The sequence below is a fragment of the Hippocampus bargibanti genome, linkage group LG10 (assembly GCF_051943395.1).
Source record: "Hippocampus bargibanti isolate YZ-2025 linkage group LG10, ASM5194339v1, whole genome shotgun sequence".
Taxonomy (NCBI): Eukaryota; Metazoa; Chordata; class Actinopteri; order Syngnathiformes; family Syngnathidae; genus Hippocampus; species Hippocampus bargibanti.
Genome location: NC_142743.1, coordinates 5,393,412 through 5,415,198, shown reverse-complemented (window position 1 = coordinate 5,415,198; position 21,787 = coordinate 5,393,412). Strand labels below are relative to the sequence as shown.

The following is a 21,787-nucleotide window of genomic DNA, read 5'->3' as shown; positions in this document are numbered from 1 at the left end:
AAATATTCAAGCTCAATAATACCTACTTGTGTTAAATTCCGCCAAATTATAGATGGTTTGTCCTGACCGCGCGCACAACAAACTCTCCACTGACGCCCTCGCCTTCACGCGCAAACAATACACTTGTACTGTCCCCGAGCACACAGACATACGCTACCTGCAGTTGAAATTTGCATACTCGGCACGGCAGCCAATCAGAAGCCTGCTTCTTTCGTCCCGACTTTATCCAGCGTTATAAAGTCGTGCAATTGCATGTCATTTTCCAAAATAGATGCACAAAACCTCAGCCCAGAAGAAAGATTCAAAAGAAGCTAACAACATACAGTAAAGTCTCGTTATATCGATATTCAAGGGAGTCCGAAAAAATATCGATATAACCGGGACTATCGATATATACGACCCTGTTTGCATGTAATTTTCTCCGTGCGTGCATAGAAATAGTATCGACATAACCGGGACTATCGATATATCCGATATCGATATAACGAGACTTTACTGTATGTGACGCTACAAAACGTAAATTTACATTAAACCGTGACTGTGAAGTGTACGTGAGACTTATGAAAGGGGCTTAGTGGCTCGCCGGAAGCAATGCAAACGTTGCATTGTGCACCACAATGACAAGCGACTACTGCAGCAAAATCTACAGCCATGGACATTTACCGTAAATTAAGCAAGGTAGCATTTGTAGTAGGTACATTCTTCATTTAAAAAAACATTATACTTTGTCACAATTTTTTAATGTGATTGGTTGTCTCATTGTGCTTCAAGTTGTGAAAAATGGGGCAGGCAACTTTTCAGTTAACTGCCCTGTTGTCCACTAACTTTTTGTCATGAGTTTCAGACACTGTTTTTACTATAATTTGGGCAAGTTCGGCGGGCCGGATTAAAAAGCCTAACGGGCCGTATGTGGCCCGCGAGCCGTAGTTTGCCCATGTCTGGCATAGTGCATGTCTGAGGCCAGACTAAAAAGTGCAAAATGGAGTCCAGCACGTACGATGCCACGACCGTTTGGAGGACAAGGAACATGTGGCGGCACAGGTGCGTACCGCGGCTTTGATGGGAATCTCAGCCTGACACTTCCCACGCCTGGACAGTATAAAAGAGCAGCCGACGCGGGACAGCAGCAGAGAATATCTCAGACGCACACGCAACTCCCAGAGACCTGCTCAGCATTGGACGGAGTTTCACAGCACGACTTGCTCGACTCCACGACACGATCAAGCTCTGCGACACATCTGCATCTCACTTCCCTGGGAGATTTGACAACCACGATTTCACAAATAAAGACAAACTCTTTAAACACACAGTGATGAACCACATCTGCGCACGCCAGGACAAAGTCTGTGTCATTGAAAAATCACTGTGAAATTAAGAGCACAGAAAGACAAATCTAAACCAAAAAAACTGCTGAATTTTCCTCAAAACAAAAGGAAGACATACATTTGATTTGCACTTCAAAAAGTGAATAAAAAAAAACACCCTACTTTTTATGATTGCGTTACCCTTTGCTAGATGCAATATAATATTTAGTGTACTCCACACCCCTAGAGCACATTTGAACAATTGATAAAAGTGAGTCGCAATTAAACGAGAGGTGGTTCTGAAATAATGGAACAATCAGTGTGTGTGATTAATCACAAAATGTGATTACAAGCTCTGCAAGACAAAACCTGGACTATGCTCCTCCACATCGGAGGTTGTCCTGACGTCTGTAGGCTCAAAGTTCAGATCACAGTTTCACTCGTCAGACTGTGAGTTTTTTACTTTATGTGCCCTGAACAGTATGAGCTGCAGAATGAGCCGCTGGACACTAATTGTTCCCCTCCTGCTCTTGTTCCTCCACTGTGCTACCACTCAAGAAAGCGAAGAAACTGTCACTGCAGCATCGCCTTCAATAGCATCCAATGTTGTGGAGGAGAACACCGAGTGGGGCCTGAACTCTCTGAGAGGTGGCTTTGAGGCTGCCAGTGGCTATTTTGACTCAGTTCTGGAGTTCATGGGAGGACGAGATGGACTATGCCAATACCGCTGCCGATATGGTAAAGTACATTTACTCCAGGAAGTTACATTTGGTATTTTGGGTGATCCACTGTTGTCACTGTTTTCAGATCAACAACTTTGAAAATGTGCATTGCTTTCTATTGTTTTAGGATATTTGGTCATGTTGATCAGAAAAAAAGACAAAGATATATGTGCATGAATGTCACTGTGAAAATAAATATATTCCTACCTTTATTTAAAAGAAAAAAAAAGTTCAACTCTGTTTCTCTGGGCCCGGTGCAATTATCAAAGTTCTTATCATCTGGGAGGGTCACAAAATGGACTGTGACATCACCCGATAGCAAATAGATTTTATGAGGTGATATCTAATTTCTCAATGTGTGATTGACCCCATGAAATATTTGTACACATGTCGAGTTCTTCACCTCTCACAGGTAATGCTCCACTTCCACGTCCTGGGTACCAGATGCCTGAGCCTGATGGATGCAGCTCATACTTCTTTGGGCTTCCTGTTCCAGAAGGGGTATGTGCGTTATAACATGGATGGCAATTAATGCAAAATATTTATACAAAATAATTTAAAAATGCAAAAATTGCTTGACCTAACTCTGGCGTGAAACAGTTTTTTTCTGACGTGTCAAAATTGAATACCAGACTGTCGGTGTTTCTTTGTGGAAGATAAATATTTTTTCATGAAATTTTGATTAATTATTATAATGTCACATCTGTGTATTATAATAATCAACAGGACTGTTGACTTCATAACAGACAGGTTTTGGGCCAGATCCTACAACCCATGCTGTTTTCATTTTCAATATGAATTAATATTACATAATATTACATAATCAATACTATAACCAGTGTTTGAAATAACGTCTGCCGGAGCCCGGGCCGTACAACTTTTACATCGGGCGTACAACTTTCAAAATGTCTCGGCCCAGGTGGCTGACAACTTCTTCAAGAACAAAAAAATAAAAAAATAAAAAAAATAAAAAAAAAATAATAAAATCAAACATTTGTTTTATTCAACAAAGCAAAAGCTACAAGCAAACCGCTACAAGCCACATGGACTCTTTTTTTATAAGTGCCTTTCAAAGCTCTCAAGTACACTTTACAGTCACGGTATAGTCCGAAGCACGAAACAGGCTTCTGATTGGCTGCCGTGCCGAGTATGCAAATTGCCAAATGAAAGTTCGTTTGGCAATTTACATACTTGGTACGTTCGCTGGGGCCTTAAAGTGGGGTTCTCCATCCCTCACTGGAGCATTTCGCAGACGAATGTGAAGCGGTTGGGATGAGAATCAGACCCTCCAAATCTGAGAAAATGATTCTGAGTGGGAAAAGGCTGGCGTGCCCTCACCGGGTCGGGAAGGAAATCTTGTGGAGGAATTGCAGTACAGGGTGACCCAAAAAGATGTGTACCCATGATTGGGCATAAAAGTGATTGACAACTTTGTCAGACGAGTACAGGTTTGCTTGCAACGAAATGGTGGACATTCGGAACACTTCTTGGGAAAGCCATAAATTGACTAAAAATTGATTGAAATAGCTGAAACTCGGGTGAATGGCCTTCCATCAACTGAATAATGTGTGGTTGTAATTTGAAAAAAAAAGGCTTTTTAATCAAAGCCACAATCAAAATTTTCATGGGTACGCATCTTTTTGGGTCACTCTGTATCTTGGAGTCTTGTTGACGAATGAGGGTCGGAGCGAGAGATCGACGGACGGATTTGTGTGGCGTTTGCTGTGAGGCGGACTTTGTACCGATCTGTCATGGGAAAGAAGATGCTGAGCCAAAAGGAGAAGCTCTCAATTTACTGGTCAATCTACGTCCCAACCGTCATCTATGGTCACGAGCTACGGGTCGTGTCCGAAAGAACGAGATAGAAGCGGTCGAACTGATCTTTCTCCGTGGGGTGTCCAGACTCTCCCTTAGAGAAAAGGTAACAAGCTCGGTCATCCGGGAAGGGCTCCGACTCGAGTCGCTTCTCCACCTCATAGAGAGGAGGCAGATGAGGTGGCTCAGGCATCTGATGAGGATGCCCCCTGGACGCCTCCCTGGTGAGGTGTTTCGAGCATAACCCACTGGCAGAAGACCCCAGGGACGACCCAGGACTTGCTGGAGAGACTATGCCATCCAGCTGGCCTGCAAATGACTCGGGGTCTGCCAGGAAGAGCTGTAAGAAGTGGCTGAAGGGAGGGAGGTCTAGGCTTCCCCACTGAAGCACAATGTAGAAATTCTCAATTCAGGTGAAAAACAAAAAACAAAAACACGTAGATATCCATCCTATTGCACTAATGCAGACTGTCCAATTGCGCCAACATCTCTGCTGAAGAAAACGAGGTTGGAAAAATGCTGCCCACTCGAGGTGCAAAAAAACACCAAGTGCTATTGAACGGCGACAGTTACATGCCATTGTAATACCCTCGGCCGAAAACCAAATCAGTGCTGCTGAGGTGCACCCAAAGAACACCGATTGTTCTCCTTCATCAAATCTTCTTTTCCTTTCGGCTTTTCCCTTCAAGGGGTCGCCATAGCAAATCAGTGTCCTCCATCTTTAGAGGTTTGATCCGCATGTTTGTTTTGGCCAAGCCTTTACGTTGGATGCCCTCCCTGACACAACCCTCTGTATTTATCCGGGCTTGGGACCGGCACAAGAAGACATATGTCTCTTTGAGGCTACAGAACAAGCAAATGCTGTGGTAAAATATTGACTGTTCACATCACGTCCACAAACACCAAATGACAAAACAAAAGTCGAAAACAACATAAAGCAAAGCTCTTTTTGACATGTGCCAACTATAGCGCCAAGTGTGCTAACGTCAATCATTTGCTGTGCCCTAGATGGATATAGGGATCCCTGCCATGACTAAGTGTTGCAATCAGCTAGACATGTGTTATGACACCTGTGGCTCAAACAAGTATCGCTGTGACTCCAAGTTTCGCTGGTGCCTCCACAGCATCTGCTCCGACCTCAAAAAGAGCCTTGGATTTGTGTCTAAAGTTGAAGGTTGGTATCCTCTTTACATCCCATTTCCTTATGTTCCCAATTATCAACGTGCTGAATGTTACAGGGCCACTCTTTCATATTGTGGGAAACCGACCTGACTTTACAGGAAAGTTAACCCTCAAACATTCTTTACGATACGTCTGGGTAAGCTCTCAGTCTTACAGGAGTGGTCCATCGATGAGAAGGTTTCTTCAGCCGTCATCTGTACAAATTTGAAGGTTTCGGACGTTTCCGTTCAAATTATTGGAAATCTGCCTTAATACTACGTATTTTCAATTTCAGGAGAAATTTTATGAACAAATTCATGGTTGTGCTATGGGCTCGCCAGTTTCACCCATAGTGGCTAATCTGTACATGGAAGAGATGGAGAAACAGGCCCTCACTGGGGACAAAACCTAGACACTGGTTTAGATATGTGGACGATACTTTTGTCATAATTAAAAAACAAGAAATTCAATCATTCACAGATCACCTCAACTCTGTACACATCAACATTAAATTTACTCGTGAGGACATTAAAGAGAACCAACTAGCCTTCTTGGATTGTAAAGTAATTATAAAAGAGGACAGAGCGCTAAAAACAGAAGTCTTTAGGAAGGCTACCCACACTGACCAATACTTACTGTTTGACTCTAACCACCCTTTACAACACAAATTAGGAGTTATCAGAACCCTCCAGCATAGGGCTAAACTTATACCAACTAGCATTGAAGGTAGAGAAAAGGAGTCAAAACATATCAGGCGAGCACTCACTAACTGTGGGTACCCTCAGTGGTCATTCAACAAATGTCAGAAAGAAAGAATAGGGAATGAAACCAATAATTCTCAAGATACAAAAAGGAGAGGAGTAGCAACCTTACATTGCAGGAGTTTCGGAAAAATTACAAAGAGTCCTTTGGAAACACAAAATTCCTACTTATTTCAAACCGATAAACACGTTAAGGCAAAAATTAGTGCATCCAAAAGATAGGCTACCAAATGAAAAACAAAGTAATGTAGTTTATTCCATACATTGTAAGAATGAAAATTGTAAAGAGCAGTACATTGGAGAGACTCAACAAATTCTCAAAAAAAGACTTTATCAACATCGCAGGGATAATACAAGTGGGCCACAATCGGCAGTATGTGGCGTCACACGTGTGTATGATTTTGAAGTGCGCCTTTCAACCCTTTCATGTCTTTCAATTCCTTGATCTCCTTGATGTGCGTCTCACCCTGACGCATAGCACACGCTTGAAAATGGTATAAAAGGAGCTGTCGCGGGACAGAGAGATTGGGCAGAATCTTGTCAGACTCATCTCGGACTCACGCCCGGCTCACGCCGGGCGTCAGACGGACATCACGGCACGACTTGCTCGACTCCACGCCGCGATCAAGCGCTGCGCGTCACCTGCCTGGGAGATCTGACAACGAACCTACTTACAAATAAAGAGAACCATCAAACTCTTTATTGGCGAGCCAGCCAGGAGGATTTTTTTTTCCGTCCTCTTCAGCCCAATCAACTCTCCAAATGGAAAGAACCAGATTTCCCAGCCGCCCGTGAACCCGGCATCTTCACAGCAAGACCCCTCGAGCCGAGCTCCCGATGGGCCGCCACCACCCGTGGGTGCCCCGACCCCACTGTGAAACCTGTCGCACCCTGATGGCCAACATCGTCCAATTTGCCTGGCGACTCTGCAACTAGCTGCATCGTATATGTCCACGATCGGACATCGTCGGACATCGCTTATGTCCACGATCGGACATCGTCGGACATCGCTTATGTCCACGATCGGACTTCGGGAAGACGCTTCATGGCCGACATGGCCGCCGACGTCAGCGTGCTTCCTCAGCGTCCTGCAGAGCGCCATGGCAGCGCGATCATCGCCACCGTCGCCGATGACCGGCCTGTCCGTGCCCGGCAGCATGGCCAACCCCACGCACCTTCCGCCTCACAATCCCTCATCGATTCTCCGACTTGACCAATCCCAGCAGAACAACTCACGGTGAGAAGACCTTCCGGCATCGACTCGACGGCCGCGAGGAAAGTTTCCATCGATCGACTCAAACTGGCAGTCGTAGAGCACTCTTTGCCGTGCTCCCGTACAACGACTTCAGGCACCACGAAACCTCCTCTGCAACCTCCCCACCGACGCCTGCCATGCCCGGTGACCGTCATCTTGCCTGGCCTCACCATGTCGCAGAATGACTTTTGTTTTTATTTCTTTTTCCTTCATGTATATATGAAGAAACCTTCTCATCGATATATATATATATGACTTTCAATAGATCGCAGTGATCGAGCTGCTCTGCTACTTACGACACCCTGACCCAGAATTAGGTCGTTTGCAGGTCATTTAGCACCGAGTCTTTGATACGCATGCGGTGTAGGTAACTGGAGAGGGTGCCCCCATTAGCCGGGCGCACCACGGCCCAGTGTCAAGTGGCGTTCTAACCTCGGCCAGCCGTAAGGCCCCGGAGCCACGGTATCGGTACGTCTAGGCGGGATTCTGACTTAGAGGCGTTCAGTCATAATTCCGCAGATGGTAGGGCGAAGCGGGGCTGGGCGCGCGCCGCGACTGGGAGTTTGGATCGAGGGATGACTTTCAATAGATCGCAGCCTCACGGATAAGAAGCGAAACGGCCGACACCTTCAAAGAAGTACAGATGACGGCTGAAGAAACCTTCTCATCGATTCTTTACAATATGTTCTACACAGCTCCACAAATGAAAATGTGGTCTTCTGATTCATAAATTTTGTGGGATAGGTGTTAAGCAGCAAAACCTACCTATTTGTATCCATCTCAGCGAGAGGCCCTTTTGCCACTTGCTGTCCACTGAAAAAGACGCCAGAGTGACCCCCCCCCCCCACACACACACACACAACCCAGTTTGGTCATGTGATATTCACAAAGTCAACCATGATTGGTCGACCGCAAGTGCCGCCCTGAGATAGATTATGAGATGCTGAATGCTACTGCTGAATTTATATTCGACAAACACAATATTAATCAGAATTATTTGTTTTGACGAGTGGGACTGCATTGAGCATATACAGGTAACATCTGACTTCCGACCAGCTCCACTTACGACCACCCATACTTACGACCCTGACCTCCAGACCCTATTTTAAAAATTTTAATTCTACGCCTGGCCCATAATGCGCTAGCAGGCCGGCAAAATGTACGACAATTTTGGCCAGCCAGCCAGCATCTCACTCTCGCGCAGCAATCGACTGTGTGATGGCACCAAAAGGGGGGAGTTTACGAGTCATTTAGCCTCTGTTTCTCTAGTCAACATTTTGAATGGATTTCGACTTACGACCATTTTGACTTTACGACCGTTTGGTCGGAACAAAACTCGGTCATAAGTCGGATGTTACCTGTATGTTGTTGTAAAAGAAATGTTTGAGGTGACTGCCCTGTGAATTCATTCCATCAAGGTAATATGAATCTGAAGGCTATGTTTAGACTGGTGGGGCTGTATAAAAGATTGCGTAAAGAAAATTTGGGGGGGTGACATACCTTTCACAGCTGAATGTGATCTTACATGTTTATTTCTCTATCACTGCCCCACGGTCGATAGGGGAGCAATGAGATAAATGATCTGCATTTGAAAAAAACAAACAAACAAACATTTAAATATTTTCATGAGCTGAAATGTTATCATTTATAAGGGTTAATCACTCCTGCCAAATAAAATGGAGGTCAAATGCAAATAAAGCTGAATGAATATGAAAGCTCAAATTTGTGTTTTTTGGGGGGTATTTACTATCGACAACTCTGGTGCAAAGGCTAACATTTACTGCACCTCTTGTTCTTCAGCATGTGAAACGGTGGCAGACACTTTGTTCAACACGGTCTGGACTCTAGGCTGCAGACCCTACATGAACAGCCAGAGAGCATCATGCTACTGCCAAGGAGAAGAGAAAGATGAACTCTAATGCGTCCCACATTTCTATTAAGAAAACAAATGAAGTTGTACCAACATCTCAAATGTATAATATGGTGCTGCAATGGCAGTTGCTACAGTGTTTCTTGAGTAGCAATATTCCAGTTTGAAAGTATTGCTTTTTTTGCTTCAAATACCTTTTTGGAGTAAATTTTATTGTGTTTGTACTTTAGGTGAAGGATATATAGTAGTCGTACATTCAAACTGACTTATGTTTATGGGAAAGAATTACTGAATGAAATGCTCTATTTGACAAATTGGTGTAAAAATGAAGAATTAGTTTTTTAAACATAATTGTAGTTCATCATGTCAGTAGCACACCAATTTCTCTGCAACATTACCTCTTGTGCTCTGGTAAAAGTAGTTTTAGGCATTTCTAATCTTTCCAAGAAGCCTAGCAACAGTGGCCACCTTCAGGGAATCTTGTGATGCATGATTTGGGGTGGAAAAAAGATATATTCGGTTATGTAGTTTGGCCCATCGCCACAGTCATATTAAAAGCATTATCAGTCCTGATGACAAGCTTTTTAGTGTCAATTCTCCCCTCTTCCACTGCCCTCTGAAGTACTTCTGCAATGGACGTGCTGCTGTGGTTTTCGAGCATTTTACGGGTTCGAAGCACATATGACTTGAGTCCTAATTGTAGATTGAAATAAACGTGATGAAAATAAAAGGCAGTGTGCCTTTTGATTGATGCTGTGAAATGTAAATCCCTTCACAGCGAGACTACCGTAATTTCCGGACTATACAACACGACGCTAGTCACAAGCTTCCAACCCTGCGGTGTATGCAATGATGCAGCCAATTTATGCATTTTTCTAACGACCGCCATGGGGCGCTCGAATACTAAAGGCAAGAGCGAGACACAGCGAATGTACGTGCCGAGGGAGAAGCAAGTTGACTGTAATTTCGTGTGCGAATTGTGCAGTTAAAGTGGCCCTCCTAGTTGAATGGGAGGCTTTGATGACCAGCGGCGAGAAATCGTTTACCAAAACTGGTCGTCTGCGAAGAGCAACTTTTGCACAAGTCATATATATATATATATATATATATATATATACAGTAAAGTCTCGTTATATCGATATTCAAGGGAGTCCGAAAAAATATCGATATAACCGGGACTATCGATATATCCGATCCTGCACCGAACTGCATTAAACAAAAGCCGCCAAAAGAGGGCAGCCAAGCGCCATATAAGAAACGGAGCTGGCCATTAGCTCCCTTTTTTTGGGTGAGAGATGTTCCCCCAATGTTGCCTCAAAATGGCACATATAATTCTTTAATGATTGTAAACATGTATGCTTTAATCTTCAGAACTACAGTGTATTTGAAACATATTCATAACTGGATGTGTAACAAGAAAGCATATTATCCGAATCTGAAGCCATTGTTTGGATTCACAAGCAATGCAAGACGTCTTGGCGTGAAGTCATTTTTATTTGCATTTGAATAAAAAGTGACATCGGCTGTCCTTTAATACACAGTATGGAATGTTAATAATTTTCAAAATCATCGCGCTTCAGCAGACAAAACAAGAAACATTGTTGCAAAAAACGATTGCATTCATATACAGTACAGTGGGCATGTACATAACACAACAGGGAAACTGCAACGCTTACATCTTACTGTATTATGTATACAATTTAAAAAAGTCATCAATCTTCTTCTGTTTCCCATTTTTACCTTTTAAGACAAACACTTCAATCTCGTCTGCTACACACGAGCTAGCGTCTGAAAATGAAAATGGCTCTGCTACACGGGTGCTGGGCACGTAACCAAGTCACCTGACCAAGTCGACCAATGGCGCGACTGATGGCGTGACACGTAACCAAGACACGTGACCAAGTTGACCAATGGCGCGACCGATGGCGTGTCACGTGACAAAGTCACATGGCCAAGTCGACCAATAGCGCGACCGATGGCGGCTCATGTGACCAAGTCGACCAATGGCGCGACCGATGGCGGCTCACGTAACAAGACACGTGACCAAGTTGACCAATGGCGCGACGGATATATCGATATAAACAACAAAAATGGCCGGCGGGGGATGAAAAGGAGCACCGTAATAACCGGGTATCGTACTAAACGGTACTAATTATACATAAAAAGACTAGAATTGTGCAAGGGAAATGACAATAGTATCGTAATAAGCGGTACTATCGATATAACGAGACTTTACTGTGTGTATATATATATATATATATATATATATGTGTGTAGAGGAGGTGACTGATCGTAGCTCCATTTCTGAGGCGGAATACATAGCCTGTCTTGGCGATTATCTGGCTGAGGGGGTTCAGTCCTATGCAGAACAGCAGTGGGGAGAGTGCATCACCTTGATATATGCCACAATTGATGGACACTTGCGTTAGTGGCTTGCCAATATATATGTAGAGGAGGTGACTGATCGTAGCTCCATTTCTGAGGCGGTATCCATAGCCTGTCTTGGCGATTATCTGGCTGAGGGGGTTCAGTCCTATGCAGAACAGCAGTGGGGAGAGTGCATCACCTTGATATATGCCACATTTGATGGACACTTGCGTTAGTGGCTTGCCATTGGCTTCAAGTGTGGTTTTCCACATCCTCATCGAGTTTGCAACGAAGGCTCTCAGGGTCCTGTTGACCTTATACAACTCCAAGCATTCAGTGATCCATGTGTGTGGCATCGAGTCATATGCTTTCTTGTAATCAATCCAGGCTGTGCACAGGTTGGTATGTCGGGACCTGCAGTCTTGAGCGACTGTTCTGTCAACCAGCAGCTGATGTTTGGTACCTCTAGTATCTCTACTAATGCCTTTCTGTGCTTTGCTCATGTATTGATCCATGTGTCCACTTATCTTAGCCGCAATGATGCCTGACATGAGCTTCCATGTTGTGGAGAGACAGGTTATTGGCCGATATTTGGAAGGAACTGCACCCTTTGAGGAATCCTTCATGATCAGGATTGTTCGCCCTTCGGTTAGCCATCCTGGGTGAGTCCCATCCATCAGCAACTGGTTCATTTGTGCTGCTAGGCGCTCGTGGAGAGCTGTGAGTTTCTTTAGCCAGTAGGTGTGGACCATATCCGGGCCTGGTGCCGTCCAGTTTTTCATACCTGAGACTCTTCCTTGTATATCTGCCGCTGTGATGGTAACTGGGTTCTGTTCAGGGAGGTTGCTGTGCTCCTCTTTCAGAGTCACCAGCCATTGTGCTCTGCTGTTATGTGCGACCTCCTTCTCCCATATGCTTTTCCAGTATCTTTCAGTTTCCAGCCTTGGACGGTCTGCTCTGCTGTTAGAACCCTGCCACTGAGCGTACACTTTCGCAGGTTGTGTTGCGAACAGCCTGTTTATTCTTCTGGCTTCATTCTCTTTCGTGTACCTCTTTAGGCGACTGGACAAGGCCTGGAGCCTTTGTTTGGCAGTTTCGAGTGCTTCAGGTATGGTTATCTGCATGTACCTCTTGGGTATTGGCCTTTTATTCACACCTCTCTGGATCTCCGTCAATTGACTCACATCTTTCCGAGCCGCCTTGATCTTGGCCTCCAACCGTCTTTTCCATGGTGGGTAATGAATCTCGTGGCTCTCATGGTTGCTCTTGTAGCCGAGCATTTCTATGATCACTGATGCTGAGGTGTATATCAGCTCATTGGTTTCCGTGATTGTTCCGGTCGGGATCGTTCTCAGTGCTGCATTCACAGATTCCATGAGACTTTCAGGTGGTACTTCACATAGCCGTTGTAATCGGTTTCTTAGTTGCCCATGATCTTATCTCTCAGGTCAGTTGCTGCCTCGCTCAGCATTTCATTCATTGGGGCTGGCTTCCCAATCTCATCATTCATTGGGACTTGCCTCCCAATCTCTGGTTGAACCTCTTCCTCTGATGTGGCAGCCTGGGGCCCTTCACCTCGGAATTTGCGTCATCAATCTCAAGTTGTGATAGCAATTGCCGTTTGTGGATATTGAAACACTGAGCTACTAGTTGTTTCGTGGTCAACCGTGACTGTGGGTTTCGAAGTAACCATTCAGCCCCCATTCTCCGCATGTAACCCATCTCGTCCATCTCCGCTTTGTTCCAGTAGCCCATTTTTCATCAGGGTGCTCTGGTTCCCCAGCACCTGACGCAGACCTTGTTTGGCCGGGCGACGTCTGAGCCGGCATGTCATTCCATTTATTGTCTCTCATCATGTTTATGAGGTAGGCATTAGTGTGAAGGGTCTTGCCCTTACTTTTATTGTCCTAACTGATTACTTCTATTCTCCTTCCTGATTTGCCCATTTGCACTGGTATCAACTCATCAGCATAACTAAGGAGTTGCCTAAGGAGTCTGTTGGACGAATTATCCAAATTAAACCCCACCCCACCATGGCGATTTAATGAAGGTTTTTGCTGTTTTATGAAAATAGCTTCTTTTACTCCTCTTTCAAAACCACCTATTTTGTTTCGTTAAGATTTTAACCTCACTGTCGTCAAATTTATGGTTGCTCGCTTTTTTTAGTTTGTGTCACATCTCGTCGCCGTCCTGGGCGTGCCCCGCCCCTCCTGTCACCTCCTCCGCTGCTCCCTGGAGACGGCCCCTCCCATCATCATGCACCTGGGTTACCACAGCTGTTTGTCATTCCCTTGATTGTGCCTTCTGACTATATTTGCCAATCGCACAATACCGTCTCCGTCGGAGTATTCTGAAAGCCACCATTGCTACTTCCGTGCCGTCAGGTCTGCCGTCACCGATCTCTCTCACTCACCTCATCCTGCTGTCATTTTTTCATGCGTGCCTCAGTAAAGACTTTTGTTCACGAGTTCCGTGTATTTTGGATCCAAGCTCCTCGCTTTCCTTTCGTCACTCGAGCCCTGCCCTCACGCCTCAAGTGACGTGACATAATACTCCGACCGCCCATGGAGCCCGCCGGCGAAGACAGATTCCTCGCCGCCCTGACCGTGCAAGCAGAGCGTTCGAGCCAGCTGGCCCGAGCCATCGCGGAAGTCAGCCAAATTACCACCACGCTGGCTCAACGCTTCGAGGCGGCTGAGGCACGCATTTCCGCCCTCACAGCCAAGTCTTCCCCGCCCGTGAGTAGGCACGCTCTACAACTCCCTCTTCCCTCACGCCACGCAGGAGAAACCGGGCGCTGCGCTCAGTTCTTAATGCAGTGCACGCTCGTGTTTGAGCAACTTCCATACGCCTGCGTTAGCAGGAGGCGAAGGTAGCCTTCATCACCAGCCTGCTCACGGGAGAAGCCGAGACATGGGTGCTGGCTATCCGGGAGTCCCGACCGGAGCTGCGCACTTCGTACCCGGACTTCGTCGCTGAGTTACGCCGGGTTTTCAATCATCCGGTGACGAAGTTCGAAGCTGAGGGGAGACTATTGGACTGCGTCCAAGGGGCCCGTTCTGCCGCGGAATACTCCGTCGACTTCCGCATCCAGCGTTGACGGGGGTGTTTCGTCGTGGATTGAACGCCAATCTCAAGGACGAGTTGGCTACCCGCGACGCTGGCACCACCTTCGACGACCTGGTCGCCATAGTCATCGGCCTGGATCACTGTCTTCGGGAGCGACAGAGGGAGCAGCGCGGCCGGCGGCTCGAGGAGCCCCAAGGCCGGTCCAGGTCTACCACACCCGGCAGCGAGCGCGTGCGGCGCCTGGAGGAATCCCCCGAACCCATGATCATAGGGGGAGGGAACGACCGCACTATCCACGGGGCTCGTCGCACCCAAGGCCCCCAGCCGAAGACCTCAGGTCCACGCAAGTCCCCGTCGAAACGGCGACCTCTGGAGGTCAAATCCACGACCCCCGTTACGCGGTTGGAGCTGGACAGCGAATTAATCGGCCCGTCCAGCTCCCAAACCGTGCGGGCCCTAGTGGACTCGGGGGGCCGACGGGTGCATCATTGACCCCCAGCTGGCGGACTCGTTGGGCTGCCAGCTGATCGATCTCCATCCCCCGAAGGAGATCGTCGACCTGGACGGCAGACTGTTAGCCCGAGTCACCCACCTCACTGCCTCGCTCAAACTCCGGGTAGCGGGTAACCACGTCGAGCACCGCCAATTCTTAGTTATGCCCTCCCGGAATGCGCCGTTGGTATTGGGTCTGCCCTGGCTCAATACCCACGACCCGTCCATCTCCTGGGAGGCTCCCACCATTCAGGGCTGGAGCCTCTACTGCTACGCCAACTGCCTGCGGTCGGCTACGGCAGGGCGAGACCCCTCCCGCGGTGGCCCGCCCGAGGCCATCTGGCGGTCGTCCTGGCCCTGCAGGAATGGAGACACTGGCTTGAGGAAGCGAAACACCCCTTCACCGTCTACCATAAGAACCTGGCGGCCATCCGGTCTGCCAAGAGACTAAACTCAAGACAGGCCCGATGGTCACTCTTCCTCACCCGTTGTAACTTTTCTCTCACCTACTGCCCAGGGTCACAGAACACCAAGCCCGATGCCCTATCCCGCATCCATGAGCCAGCAGAAAGGGAGACCACCACCAACATCCTGCCGGCCCAGCGCATCCTGGGTGCCCTGAGGTGGGAGGTTGAGAGAAAAGTTCAGCAAGCCCAGGGGACGACCCCCATCCCCAGGGCCTGTCCTAAGGATCGCCTGTTCGTCCCTCCCCCTCTTCGCACGGAGGTGCTCATCATTTTTTTTTTTTCCAAGATGGCGGCGCGTGCACACGCAGCGGCTCCTCTCTCTCCCGGCAAATTGGTTTTTTCGTGTTTATTGTGTTTGTCTTACTCGTGCAAATGTCCGTCTCCGTTGGCCTCGCTACACCCGAGGCGTACCTACTCCCGTGAGGTTCTGCTCGACATCGGCAGTTCATTTTTAAAACCTAAACTAGCTGAAGCAGAAGTGCTACGCAAGCATGGATTGCTCAGGGAGTCGGCTCATCCATTGAGCCCCACTCTTCCACCGACCCCCACTCCTGCACCCAACCCAGAGTGGAGGCGCCACAAGCGCTGTATGAGGAAACAAAAGAGGGGAAAGCGTGGAGGTATTCGCATTAGGCTCGCGGCTAGCCGCCACCGGCCTTGCATTCCTACCATCACGCTGGCTAACGTGCGCTCGCTGGACAATAAAATGGACTACATCAGACTTCTCCGCTCAACTTCCAAGACCGTGGGTGAGTGTTGTGCCTTTGTGTTTGTGGAAACATGGCTGACCGACAGCATACCGGACAGTGCCATCCAGCTAGCCCAGCTAACTAGCTTCCGGGAAGACAGAGCGCTCGTCGAGGGGGGGAAGACTCGCGGCGGGGGACTCTGTGTTTACATCAGTGATGCCTGGTGCCGCAACGCTGTTGTGGTATGCAAACACTGTTCGCCACTGATGGAACTTACGGTCATAAAATGTCGGCCATTCTACCTGCCGAGGGAATTTAGTGCCATACTGCTGGTAGCAGTTTACATCCCCCCGAGCTCAATTAACAACAGGAGCGCGGCATTGAATGAACTCTACCAGCACATCAGCGAGCAACAGACAGCCCACCCAGATGCTTTCCTTATCCTGGCTGGCGATTTCAACCACGCCAACCCGAAAAGTGTTTTTCCACATCTCCATGGACACATTAACTTTCCGACGAGAGGTAACAACATTCTGGACAATGTTTTCACCACACACAAAGGAGCCTACAAAGCCTACCCCCTTCATCCACCTAGGAGCTTCGGACCACTCCACTATCATGTTAATGCCCGCATATAGGCCACTTGTCAAAGTCGTCAAACCAGTGAAGAAGCAGATAAGGGTGTGGCCTGATGGGTCGTCAGAGGCACTCAAAGACTGCTTCTCCAACACCGACTGGAACATGTTCAGACAAGCGGCCACCTACAACAACAACACCGACCTCCAGGAGTACACAGACTCTGTTACCTCCTACATGAGGAAGTGCATGGATGACGTGACTGTCACCAGATCTGTCACCATCCTGGCCAACCAGAAGCCATGGCTGACGGGTGAAGTCCACAGGCTCCTCAGGGCTCGGAACGCTGCCTACAAAGCTGGCGATGAGCTGGGCCTGAGGACAGCCAGGGCCAACCTGTCACGTGGCATCAGGATGGCCAAGAGACAGCACTCCAGGAGGATCGCCAACCACTTCAAAGACAGCAGTGACACCAGGAACCTGTGGCGTGAGATACATACCATCACAGACTACAAGCCCACTCCACAGACCTGCGAGAACTCCACCACTCTGCTGAACCAGCTGAACGACTTCTTCGCCCGCTTCGAGGCAGACAACAGCACTCCAGCACAGAAGACCCCACCACCTCCCGGCGAACAGGTGCTGACACTGTCCCAGGACAGCGTGAGGCGATCCCTCAGAGGGACCAACGCACGAAAAGCCCCGGGTCCCGACGGCATTCCTGGCCGTGTTCTGAGAGACTGCGCTGTGGAGCTCACAGATGTCTTCACGGACATCTTCAACACCTCTCTGAGCCAGGCTGTTGTGCCCACGTGCCTCAAAGCCACCACCATTATCCCGGTCCCGAAGAAGTCGTCCCCCACCTGCCACAATGACTACTGCCCGGTCGCACTCACTCCCATCCTCATGAAGTGCTTCGAGCGGCTAGTTATGAACCACATCAAGGCTGCCCTCCCCCCCACCCATGACCCCTTCCAATTTGCATATCGGCCCAACCGCTCGACCGATGATGCCATCTCCACTGCTCTCCACACAGCGCTCACCCACCTGGAGACCAGAGACTCCTACGTCAGAATGCTGTTCATCGACTTCAGCTCAGCATTCAACACAATCATCCCCCAACAGCTCACCAATAAACTGAGCAAACTGGGGATCAGCACCTCCCTGTGCAACTGGCTGCTGGACTTCCTGACGGGGAGACCACAGGCAGTCAGAGTTGGCGACAACACTTCCAGCACCATCACGCTGAACGCAGGGGCCCCCCAGGGGTGTGTGCTGAGCCCCCTCCTCTTCACTCTGCTCACGCACGACTGCTCACCATCATCACCCAGCTCCAACCTCTTCATACAGTTTGCGGATGACACGACTGTGGTGGGCCTCATCAACAACGATGAGGAGACAGCCTACAGGGACGAGGTCAGCCGCCTGGCCACGTGGTGCAAGGACAACAATCTCCGTCTGAATGTGGAGAAGACGAAGGAGATTGTTGTGGACTTCAGGAGAGTGCGCCCCCAGCATGCTCCACTAACCATCGACGGTGCTGCAGTGGAGAGAGTGAGCAGCACCAAGTTCCTGGGAGTGCACATATCCGAAGACCTGTCCTGGAGCCACAACACGGCATCAATGGCCAAGAGATCCCACCAGCGCCTGTACTTCCTCCGCAAGCTCAAAAGAGTTGGAGCCCCGACCCCCATCACGACCTCCTTCTACCGCGGTACCATAGAGAGCATCCTGACCATCTGTATCACCGTGTGGTACGGCGCCTGCACCGTGTCCTGCCGTAAGACTCTGCAGCGCATCGTGAGGACAGCTGAGAAGATCTTCGGTGTCTCTCTCCCCCCCTTCAGGACATCTACAACACCCGCCTCACCCACAGAGCCATCCGGATCGCTGGCGATCCCACCCACCCCTCCCACAGCCTCTTCAGCCTGCTGCCATCGGGTCGGAGACTGCGGAGTCTCCGAGCCAAGACCAGCAGGCTCAAGGACAGTTTCTGCCACCAGGCAGTCCGGAGACTCAACTCCCTCCCAGCCCTGCCCAGCCTGCCCCTTCCCACTGCCACACTCACCGAACTCTGAGTACACGCTACATGCTGTACGATCATCCTGAACTCTATTTTTTGTTATTTCTCATTAGACAAGACCTCACTTCAACCCTTTCTAGTTGTTTGTTTTTGCAATTACGACATTACGTCACTTTATGTACGTCACTTCCTCACTTTACATATGTCACTACCTCACTTTACATACGTCACTACCTCACTTTCCATACGACACTACCTCACTTTACATACAGAAATTACATGTATTGTCTGTTGTCAATTGTATGTCTTTTTTAGCCACGTTATAAGTGCCTTGCATGTCTTGCACGCTGGGTCCGAGAGGACATTAATTTCATCTGTGCTGTATGTCATGCATATTAGCATATTTGACAATAAAGCTGACTTTGACTTTGACACCTCCAAGATAGCCTGTCACCCGGGGGTCAACAGGACAATCCAACTCATCGCCCAACGGTTCTGGTGGCCGGGGTTCAGGAGGGACATCACCCTCTTCGTGAATGCCTGCCCGACCTGCGCCCGTGGGAAAGCTTCCCACCAGCCCCCGGCAGGACTCCTCCAGCCGCTACCGGTGCCATCCAGACCCTGGTCCCACATCTCCGTCGACTTTGTGACAGGCCTCCCCCCCGCCCGTGGCAAGACGGTCGTACTCACCGTCGTGGACCGATTCTCCAAGTCGGCCCACTTCGTCCCGTTAACCAGGTTGCCGTCCGCCAGCGAGACGGCTCAACTCCTGGTTAACCACGTCGTCCGTCTCCACGGGATTCCGACGGACATCGTGTCGGACCGGGGCAGTTTGTGTCCAAGGTATGGAAACGTTTCTGTCGGTCTCTAGGGGCGTCGGCGAGTCTGTCGTCGGGATACCAACGGACAGACGGAGAGGAAGAACCAGGACCTGGAGGCGGCCCTCCGGTGCGTGTGCCTCCACAACCCGGCGTCGTGGGCCCTACACCTACCCTGGGTGGAGTACGCCCACAACTCCCTGGTCTCCGCAGCCACAGGTCGGTCCCCATTCATGTCCGCCTGTGGCTATCAGCCGCCCTTGTTTCCCACCCAGGAGGGCTAGGTGGAGGCCGTCTATTGAACATCACCTCAGACGGGCCCACCGAGTCTGGAAGGAGACCAGGGACGCCCTGACACGCACCGCATCCCGGAACCAGCGGATGGCGGACCATCATCGGCGACAGGCACCCAGCTACCAGGTCGGGCAGGAAGTGTGGCTGTCCACGAGGGACCTTCGGCTGGCAGGGTCTTCAGCCAAGCTGCGCCCACGCTTCACGGGTCCCTTCCCCATCGAGGCCATCCTCAGCCCGGTCTCGGTGAGGCTCCGGCTGCCACCTACCATGAGGATCCACCCCGTATTCCACGTTTTCCGCCTCAAGCCAGTGGAAACCAGCTCCTTAGCCCCCACGCCCACCCCCCATCTCCCCCCCGGATGTTGGCCGACGGACCGGTCTACACCGTGCGGGAGATCCAGGCGCATGGGCAGAGGAGTGCAGTACCTGGTCGACTGGGAGGGCTATGGACCGGAGGAACGACAGTGGGTCCCACGTGCCTGGATCCTCGACCCGTCTCTCATCCGGGCGTTCCATGCGGCTCACCCTTCCAAGCCTGGTGGGCCGCCAAGAGGCGTCCGTTGAGGGGGGGGGGGGGGCACTGTCACATCTCGTCGCCGTCCTGGGCGTGCCCCGCCCCTCCTGTCACCTCCCCCGCTGCTCCCTGGAGACGGCCCCTCCCATCATCACGCACCTGGGTTCCCACAGCTGTTTGTCATTCCCTTGATTGTGCCTTCTGACTATATTTGCCGATCGCACAATACCGTCTCCGTCGGAGTATTCTGAAAGCCACCCTTGCTACTTCCGTGCCGTCAGGTCTGCCGTCACCGATCTCTCTCACTCACCTCATCCTGTTGTCATTTTTGCATGCGTGCCTCAGTAGACTTTTGTTCACGAGTATCTGTCTCGCCATGTAGTTTGGATCCAACCTCCCCGCTTTCCTTTCGTCACTCGAGCCCTGCCCTCACGCCTCAAGTGACGTGACAGTTTGCTGACGAAGCCTCAAAATGTGGTCTTCTGATTCATAAATTTTGTGGGATAGGTATTAAGCAGCAAAACCTACCTATTTGTATCCATATCAGCGAGAGGCCCTTTTGCCACTGAAAAAGACACCAGAGTGACCCCCCCCACACACACACACAGTTTGGTCATGTGATATTCACAAACTCGACCATGATTGATCGACCGCAAGTGCCGCCCTGAGATAGATTATGAGATGCTGAATGCTCCTGCTGAATTTATATTCGACAAACACAATATTAATCAGAATTATTTGTTTTGCCGAGTAATGTAGCCACAAGGGGGCACAAGCCAGTGTCTTATTGTGCCAGTCCCAAGCCCGGATAAATACAGAGGGTTGTGTCAGGAAGGGCATTCGACGTAAATTTTTTTGCCAAAACAAATATGCGAATCAAACCTATGAATCCCATATCGGATCGGTCGAGGCCCGGGTTAACAACGGCCACCATTGGTACTGTTGACCTTTAGGGTGCCAGTGGAAAATGGACTACTGTTGGTCGAAGAAGGAGAGGAGGGAGGTGTGCCCGGAGGAAAAGAGAGAAATGGAACGCCAAGAGTATAGAACTAAGAGTAGGAACTTTGAATGTAGGAACAATGACAGGTAAAGGTAGAGAGCTGGTTGACATGATGCAGAGAAGGAAGGTAGACATACTGTGTGTCCAGGAGACCAGGTGGAAAGGGAGCAAGGCTAGAAGCTTAAGGTCAGGGTTTAAGTTGTTCTATCATGGTGAAGACAGAAAGAGAAATGGAGTAAGGGTTATCTTAAAAGAGGAGTTTGTTAGAAGTAAAAAGAGTATCAGATAGAATGATGAGTCTGAAGCTAGAAATTGAAGGTGTGATGTTCAATGTTGTTTGTGGGTATACCCCACAAGTAGGATGTGAGCCGGCGGAGAAGGAGAAATTTTGGTTGGACTTTGATGAAGTCATACAGAACATCCCGTGAAGTGAGAGGGTTGTAATTGGTGGAGACGATGAGAAGGTTTCTTCAGCCGTCATCTGTACAAAAGTGAAGGTTTCGGACGTTTCGCCTCCTATCCAAGAGGCTTCGTGAGCGAACTAAAGTCTGACTGGTCGTATCGGCCCCATTTATATATCCCTAATGTCC

General features: G+C 49.2%; 2 protein-coding genes across 8 annotated transcripts in view; one reads left to right on the top strand and one right to left on the bottom strand.

Annotated features, from left to right (window-relative positions):
• The window catches only part of LOC148892199 (uncharacterized), a 53,517-nt gene that overhangs the window by 17,308 nt on the left and 14,422 nt on the right, over window positions 1–21,787 (bottom strand). For 3 of the 7 annotated variants that reach the window (XM_089006049.1, XM_089006048.1, XM_089006050.1), the window contains exon 6: window positions 2,424–2,513. The exons of 3 other annotated variants lie outside the window; for them this stretch is intronic. The gene's annotated coding sequence lies outside the window, so the exon portion shown is untranslated. Of the gene's footprint in view, window positions 1–2,423; window positions 2,514–21,787 lie in introns of those variants that run through there. One more of the 7 variants, XR_016116222.1, reaches the window with a different exon arrangement.
• Window positions 1,318–9,457, top strand: LOC148892200 (group XIIB secretory phospholipase A2-like protein). The gene is made up of 4 exons (XM_089006055.1): window positions 1,318–2,042; window positions 2,439–2,527; window positions 4,850–5,015; window positions 8,819–9,457. Exons 1-4 carry the CDS (start codon window positions 1,787–1,789, stop codon window positions 8,935–8,937), a joined length of 630 nt encoding a protein of 209 aa, XP_088862181.1. The 5' UTR covers window positions 1,318–1,786; the 3' UTR covers window positions 8,938–9,457.

What these genes read in the sequence shown, in the direction of transcription:
- LOC148892200 (XM_089006055.1), top strand. Translation starts at nt 1,787, where the DNA reads ATGAGCTGCAGAATGAGCCGCTGGACACTAATTGTTCCCCTCCTGCTC. An exon ending in GGCTTCCTGTTCCAGAAGGG is followed by an intron (nt 2,528 to 4,849) that starts GTATGTGCGTTA and finishes GCTGTGCCCTAG; the next exon opens with ATGGATATAGGGATCCCTGC. An exon ending in ATTTGTGTCTAAAGTTGAAG is followed by an intron (nt 5,016 to 8,818) that starts GTTGGTATCCTC and finishes CTTGTTCTTCAG; the next exon opens with CATGTGAAACGGTGGCAGAC.